At 42.9% G+C, this 8,433-nt stretch overlaps 1 protein-coding gene across 1 annotated transcript in view; it reads left to right on the forward strand.

Moving 5' to 3' along the window:
- Positions 1 to 361: 361 nt before the first annotated feature.
- Positions 362 to 8,433, forward strand: part of RCBTB2 (regulator of chromosome condensation (RCC1) and BTB (POZ) domain containing protein 2) — a 30,838-nt gene continuing 22,766 nt past the window's right edge. The window contains exon 1 of the mRNA XM_005863212.2: positions 362 to 1,102. Coding sequence (XP_005863274.1) covers positions 1,061 to 1,102 — 42 coding nt within the window. The 5' untranslated portion in view covers positions 362 to 1,060. The remainder of the gene's footprint in view (positions 1,103 to 8,433) is intronic.

Genomic DNA, 8,433 nt, shown 5'->3' on the forward strand with positions numbered 1-8,433 from the left:
GAGTAAATATAATCCAACTTAAATCAGAAATATCAACATTATTAAATATAATTGCTTTTTGTTTAATCCTCACTGGAGGATATTTTTTCCATTGATTTCTAGTGAGAGAGTGGAAGGGAGGGAGGAGGGGGAGAAAGAGAGAAAGAAACATCCACATGAGAGAGACACACCGATTGGTTGCCTCCCACATGCGCCCCTACTGGGGCTGGGGAACCTGCAACCAAGGTACATGCCCTTGACCAGGAATCCAACCAAAGACTCTTTGGTCTGTGGGCCGACGCTCTAACTACTTAGAAAACTGGCCAGGGCTCATTAAATTGCCTTTTTTTTTTTTTTCATCTTTAGTGACAAGATAGTTGACTTGCAATGATTGAATCGTGGACATGGTGCATATATTCTGATAGGGCTGCTTCTGCTGTTACTTCTATTGGTAGAAAATATTGTGAAGATGGTTAAGGCAGGGACATGCAGTACTGTTGCTACATACTTGATGGCAATTGTTTTAGATTTTTTGTTAAAGTTTAGGATATCAAAGCCATATTAATTCATCGTTTCATCCTTTTCATTCATTACCTACCCTCCCCCGCTACCTTTTTCTCCCCCAGCTTAGTAAATCATATATTTCTCAGTGGAGCTGAGAATTGATAAGTCTGCTGATCACAGTGATTTGGAATTTTCCAATCCCAGGGAAAGTTTGAACAAGGTCTAAGTTTATTTTTCTTTATCTATAGAAAGTTAACTCTGAAATGAAAATTTTCTATTTCCTTTTAGATTTAAGAATCTATATTTATCCTGGGATTGCTTTTTACACCTCAGCAGGAGGATTCCCATAAGAAGCAGTGTGGTAGTTCCAGAACAGTTAAAACACCTTTGGAGTGTTATAGCTGTTAACTCCCATGCCTAAAACTTAATTCCTTTATTTTCTCTTCACCATATTTGAGCTCAGCTTATTTTTCCTGTTAATTAGAAGTAGTTTTAACCTGCCTAGTGTCATCTGACATACGGGATGCTGATTTTACCAAATACTTTTTCCTCAGGGACTGCACAGGACTGAATCCATATGGAAGAAGAACTTCCCCTTTTTTATGGAGAAAGTGGCAAGGTTAGAAGAAAAGCATGCCCTCGGAGCATGTATTTTCTGTGGCATGAAACACTTCATCAAACATTTATTGGCCATCTGATAGGAAGATCAGTGAGATAGTGTCTATCTTTGAGGGGCTCACAGTATAGTGACTAAGATGCCAACCGATAATTTTGTGGGTATAGAATGTAAAGGATATAGGACCCAGCAAGGAACTATGGATATAGTCTGAGGAGTAGCGAGAGGGTTCCCAGAGATGATGACGTTTGAGCTGGGTGAAATAATGCTGTCCTATAGAAGGGTTTGAGTTGGAATGTTCATTCCATTCCCAGAGATTTTTAAAAATTATAGAATATTTCTTCTTAGATGACATGATCTTAATTCATTATAGATATTCTTTAATTTATTTCTCTTTCATCACATCTGAACATTACAGTCAACCAGTTTAAGTCCAGTCAGTGTCCAATTGATACTAAAAGTTTCACATCTTTCAGCATGCACATTGATTTCCATCTAGTGTTAATTTTATTAAATTTAGAGAATATCTGCTCTTCACTGTTAATATCTGCTTAATATTAACTGCCACTATTAACTTTTACTTTTCTTTTTCCACTCTTTTTAAATAAAATATTGTCAAAATACAGTGAACAATGTAAATTATACAAAGCGAGCATAGTTTCAGAAGTTTCTGAAATTGAACCATAGTATTACCATGTGCTGAGTCAAAGTGCTTGTTTGTGAGTCCTTGTAGGAAAGTCCAAAAATTGCTTAGAAAAGTAATATATAGGACTTGGGAGTCTTACAAAATGTTAATAGGAAAATTCCTAACTTTTCTTTGGAGACAGATTTTATAAAATAAAAAATGGACTCAAAAATTAGCAATGAAATTACGTTATTACATATAAAGTGTTATACTGCCAGGAAATCTTCAAAGGGCAAGGTGTTGGCTGGTTTTCTTATTTTTTTTGCTAGGAAGTCCAACATGTAATTTTAATTCTTTTCCATATGCTGTATTTTAAGTTGAATTATGACAACTTAATAATTGTTTGTAGTTAAGTGAAGTATCATAATAGACTTGGTTCTCATTGATGGAAAAACAATTACACATGTAGCACACACTCAAAGGAATAATAAAATGCATTTTGGTTTCTAACTTTATGGAACTCTATTTCCTTAATTATGTTTTCCTTGAGCTAATTATAACTTTGCTACTTTGCATTTCCCAAACAGACGCCAGCAAAAGATGGGGGAGGTGGACTGGATGTGAACAAAGCAGTGAAGCAGAGCTCTCATTTCCTTGATAGTGCCTTTCCCCCCATACATATTTTTCTGTTGCCCACTCTTGGCTCTTGTTCAGCCAGTCCCTGACCTAACAGTTGGGCACAGAGGCAGTTGGGTGCCTTCTATGGAGATGGTTCCCATCTTGCCGGTGGTTGCAGCATGATTGAGGCTCCTATAGGGTGCTCGTGTGAATTCTTGTACTATATATACTTTTATTATGCAGGGTGGGGCAAAAGTAGGTTTACAGTTGTGAGTACATGAAACAGTTTATTCTTGTTTCGTAATTAATTATTGTATGATTTTACATACAAACAACGAAAAATGAACTTTTGATGACTAACTTCAGCAGCTAGCCTCTGACAGATTTAAAAACCAGTATATTCACACCTCTGCTTTACTTAGGTTATATTGTAGTTATTTGTTTTCTATTAAATTGTGAGCTCCTTGAAGGGAGTGATTATGTCCCATTTTTATACCTTTAATATTGGACACTCAGTAAATGTTCAGTGATACTGTCAGAGCCAGTGTTCTCTTGGCCAGAAGTGTCCTTTCACAAATGTATGGCTGCAGGTGACATTACAAACACACTGGAATTCCAGTGGTCAGCAGAGTTATGAGCTGGGTACTATAGGTTTTATAGAGGTAGGCTCGTGTTTAGTTGCTTGTTGAATTTGCAACCTGATTCTAGGCATCTAAGAAACCACTTGATTTTATAGCAGGACAGGTTGAAATCCAAAAGCCTGCTTGAAAGGGAAAAATTAGGTAGCAATCAGTCATTATATTGCTGCATGTTTTCTCGTATATTGCCATCTGCCCTGTTCGTGCATGACAACAACATACAGTGGGTATTGCTGCCCTGCTCATAAGGACTTTGTGTGAACAACAGCCAAAGCCCTGCAGATACAAGCAAGCACTAGGTCTACCAGTAATATAACTTTTTATGTGAACGTCTTACTCAGCAAGAGATCATGTGTGGAAAGAAATCTGAGCTCATCCATTAGGAGCTAGTGATCTTGGAGGATTACTTAATCTCTCTGGGCCTCAGTTTTTTTATATGTAAAACAAGGATAGCAATATCTATGTCCTACAATTGAGAAGATTAGAAATAATATATAAGAACTCTTAACTAGCACATAATATATCTTCATTAAATATTTGATGTCATATCCCAAACATTGTTCTTTTTGAAATTTCTAGAGTTAAGTAGGAAAAATATTAAAATAAGGACCTCATAGAAAATTGTAGAGGTGGGTGGTTTAAAGCAGAAGCTTAGATTCAGTCCTTAGCTCTAAAGTGACCTTGGGTGCTGCCCAAAACATAATAGAAGACATCATTCTTGGGACAGGGTCTCACAGTTCAAGTGGCATGGTGAAGTTAAGTGGTTGGATTAGGCATCAGGGGAGCGCACCCTGGTTCAGGCTCTGCCACTAACTCAGGGTGATTCTGTTAGCAGTGACAAGCTGCTTTGCCTCTGTATTATTTTCCTAAGGGTGCCCTAACAAAGGACCACAAACTGAGGGGCTTAAAATAACAGAAATTTATCTTCTCCTCGTCCTGGAAGCTAGAAGTCTAGAACCAAGGTGTCAGCAAGGCCATGATTCCTAAGGGTGGAAGGGACAAATGTCCTTTCAGGTCTGTAGGAAATAAGTATCTAACATGATCATCTTTCTACCAGAACTCATTCCTAGTAAAGTTGACTTAATAGCTGATGGGAAAGACAGGCCTAAGAAAATCCCTTGCTCCTTTAAATCCATAAAGAGTATGATGATTATTTATTATTTACTAGAGGCCTGGTGCATGAAATTCGTGCACTGGGGGGGGGGTGTCCCTGGGCCCAGCCTGCACCCTCTCCAATCTGGGACCCCTTGGGGGATTATTATCCCCCACAGGAATCAGGCCTAAACCGGCAGTTGGACATCCCTCTCACAATCCGGGACTGCTGGCTCCCAACTGCTTGCCTGCCTGCCTGCCTGATTGCCCCTAACCGCTTCAGCCTGCCCGCCTGATCACCCCCTAACCATTCCCCTGCCAGCCTGATTGATGCCTAACAACTGCTGCCCTGGCCCGGTCGCCCCCAACTACCCTCCCCTGCTGGCCATCTTGTGTGAGGGCATGATGGTCAGTTTGCATATTACTTCTTTATTATATAGGATTTTAATCCTTACCTGAGGATATGTTTATTGATTTGAGAGAGAGAGACAGAGAGAGAGAGAGAGAGAGAGAGAGAAAGGGAAGAGGGTCAGAGAGAGAGAGAGAGGAACATTGATCGGTTGCCTCCTGTATGCACCTCATTCAGGTTGAACCCACAACCTAGGTATGCACCCTGACCAGGAATTGAACCCATAACCTTTTTATGCTCCAACCAACTGAGCAACCCGCCAGGACAAGAGTATGATGATTATTGAGGGAAATGGCCAGACATATCATTTGATAGGCATATTGGCTTTTTAGCATCTTATTGTAATCTACAAAAATATTAAAATTTGAAAAGTACATAAGTAAAAGTGTTTTCAGTATAGCAAATCAATAAAAGCTCTCTTCAAAATAGCTTTATAATGTCCACCTTGAATGCTCTTTTCTCATCATGAGTGCAGATGCTCATGAACTAAACGTGTGCTGTTTTGAGTTTACAGTCATGTGCCACATAACCATGTTTTTTGGTCAATGAAAGTTCACATAAGGATGGTGGTCTTATCTATACTAATAAAAGGGCAATATGCTAATTAGAGCAGATGTCTTCCGGACAAAGCCGCAGTGGCTGCGAGGGCCGAAGGCAGGCAGCCATGGTGGTGGTGGTGAGGGCTGAGGGCAGGCAGCCATGGCAGTGGCTGCGAGGCCCAGGACTCAGGCAGCCGTGGGCTCAGGCAGCCATGGGCTCAGGCAGCCGTGAGCCCTGGTGGTTGCTAGGCCCGGGGCTTAGACCTCGCAGCCGAGGCGGCCGGCAGTGGCAGCAGCAGTGGTGTGATGAGGGCGGCGCCTTCCCCTGATAGGTGGTCGCCTCCCACAGAGGGAGGCCAGACTGTGGCCTATGCTATCAGTAGGACATCCCCTGAGGGCTCCTGGACTGTGAGAGGGGGTAGGCCGGGCTGAGGGGCCCCCCCCCCCCAGTGCACAAGTTTTCATGCACCGGGCCTTTAGTAAGATTATAATGGACCTCAAAAATTCCCATTGCCTAGTGACATTGTAACATTGTAGTGAAATGCATTACAATTGCCTACAGTATTTAGTACATAACATGTATACAGGCTTGCAGCCTAGGAGCAATAGGCTATACCCATGGTCGGCAAACTGTGGCTCACAAGCCACATGCGGCTCTTTGGCCCCTTGAGTGTGGCTCTTCCACAAAATACCACATTACCACATGCTGGCGCGCGTACAGTGCGATTGAAACTTTGTGGCCCATGCGCAGAAGTCGGTTTTCGGCCTGGGCGAGTCTATTTTGAAGAAGTACTGTTGATATTTGGCTCTGTTGACTAATGAGTTTGCCGACCACTGGGCATACTATATAGCCTAGGTACATAGCACCTATAATCACCTCGGTTTGTCTAAGTGCACTCTATGATGTTCACATGATGACAAAATTGCCTAACAATGCATTTCTCAGAAGGTATCACTGTTGTTGCCCTGCCACCCCATATGTTGAAATCCTAACTTCCAAAGGTGATGGTATTAGGAAGTGGGAGGTGCTTAAGTCATGGGTGGAACACTCATGATTGAGATTAGTGCCTTTCTAGAAGGGGCTCTAGAAAGATCCCCAGCACCTTCCACCATGTGAGAACCACCAGCAATGAACCAGGAACATGACTGTGCTGGTGTCTTGCTCTTGGACTTCCCAGCCTCCAGAACTGTGAGAAATAAATTTCTGTTGTCAAGTCACTCCATTTGTGGTACTTCGTTATAGTAGCGCTAGCAAATGAATACATACACTTTCTGAGTGTTTCTTCCTACCAATACCCAAACCTGAGTGGGGGATGAGGGAACCCACCAGCTGTTTAAACTGAAGGTCAGAACTGGCCCCTGACCTGAAATTCCTGGACCGTTTGCTTGGTATCACTTTCAGTGTTGTTCTTTCCCAAGGCCTTGTTTTGTTAAGACTTGGGCAGCTAATGAAATAGCAGTCCTACCTCTCCCCCTTACCCTCCTGCTTTTACAACCAGCATAGATTCCAGAGCTATGTTTAAGACACAGCCAACACTTAAAGTGATGGCTAGACATTCAGCTCCCAACGTTTGGCTTTGGATGATTCCGGTGTGTAGGGCATGGCTATAGGGTTAAGCCTCGGACTGACCTGTTGGCAAAGCCACAAACAAGTCCCAGCTTAGAGGGCACTGTCCTTTTAGCATAATTAGGCTTGACCTTATGACACTCCCTAGATCTTATCTGGGAAGCTAATGGGCTGTGGGAGGTATAGCAAGTGCTGTCAAAACAAGTGAAACTCACAAGATCATTGTAACTCTTCTGACAGAATACCTTGTTTACCTCTGGCTATAAAATAAAGGCCCAGCTTGTTTCCTCAGCCAGGCACAGGAAGATCTACCTAGACCCAGCTTATTCTCTTTGTCACTTCTTCATCCTTCCGCCGCCATCACTCAGGCTTTCGAACCCTTGGCTGAGCTGGCTCGGCACATGTGGCACCCAATGCGGGGCCTGAGTTCGGGGGAACTTCAGTTGTCAGGTGAAAGAATGCTCCAGTGAAGCACGTGCAGAAAACAAGAAGGAAGGTAAGGAGCGAAGTTCAGTGCTATAACTAGGTGTAAAACATGGGAAATTCAGGATCACAGGAAAAGAATTTATACGTATCCATCTTAAGGCTATGCTCCAAGCACGGGGCTATTCTGTGAGGTATGAACAGCTTTTCGAGTTGTTGGGTTTTGTGAGTAAAATCTGCCCATGGTTTTCTGAGGAAGGAAAGGTAAATATAGAGGCATGGGAGAAGGTAGGAAAACAACTTAAAGATCATTATATAGCTGAAGGTCCAGAAGAAATGCCTGCCTCTGCTTTCAGTCTGTGGTCCCTGATTCGGGACTGCCTAGAGCCTACTCCAGAAAGGGAATGGATGATTGTGGCAGGGGAATCAAGACAGATGGGGGAAGGCTACCAGAGGCTTCTGACTCCACCTGTACCATCGGCGCCTCTGCTGCCTCCTCCAGTCCCTGGGGCTGCAGCTCCTGTGGAAGAGAGCCCTCCGGACGATGAGCTTCCTCCCAAATATGAACGAGGATTGGAGGAAGCAAGGGAACAGTGCCGGCAGGTTTGGGATGATGGTGGTTTGGTGCAAACATTTGGAGAGCTTACTGTTGCTCATAAGCCTCTCCTTTTACCCCCTAAAGAAGCAGCTAGAAATGAAAGTCAAAGGGCTACAGGGAGTGGAAACAAGCAGCCTGGACTATGTTCAGGATGCAGGAGAGGAAAGCAATTAGGTAAATGACTGATGTTGATGATAATTTAATACCCCTTAGGTAGGGAAACTTCAGGTCCCACCAGGCAGTAGAGTCCTTATCCTTAACCCCACTGCAGCCTTTCCAGCCGGCTCAGTAAACCTTTATCATACCACCCTGGGAAGCACAGGATTGGCAAGTTCTTCCTGGGGTGATAGATCAGGACTCAGACAATAGCAGAAAGAGCCAATCCTACTCTTAAAATGAAACTATAAAAACAAAAAAGGGGGGAGAAGAATGTTGTGTGTTAAATTGAAGAATGTTATGTGTTAAAATTTTGTGAATTACAATGCAGAGGGTTGTACAGTGGCCAAAAGGCATTGGGCCTCCTGACAAGAGTTGAACCAGATTCAGTAATGATGTGGGGAAGAGGTTGTGTTTGTATCTTTCCAGAAAGAGCAGTGCAGCCAGTTTGGGTACCAGAGCGTTAAGTGCGTTACCACAATGGACCCAGAGAAGCTCTTGTCCCATCATTCAAAAGACTGAGAGTTGCCCCGATGACAGCAAAGTGGAAAAAAGAAGAAAAGGAAGGCTATGCAAGGGACTGAAGTGCCAACATGGGGTCAGCTGAAGAAGTTAACAACTGAGGCCCAGCAGATGGTAGAAAAACAAGATGTGGAAGCTACTCCCTCA

This window comes from Myotis brandtii, unplaced genomic scaffold, assembly GCF_000412655.1.
Source record: "Myotis brandtii unplaced genomic scaffold, ASM41265v1 scaffold174, whole genome shotgun sequence".
Classification (NCBI taxonomy): Eukaryota; Metazoa; Chordata; class Mammalia; order Chiroptera; family Vespertilionidae; genus Myotis; species Myotis brandtii.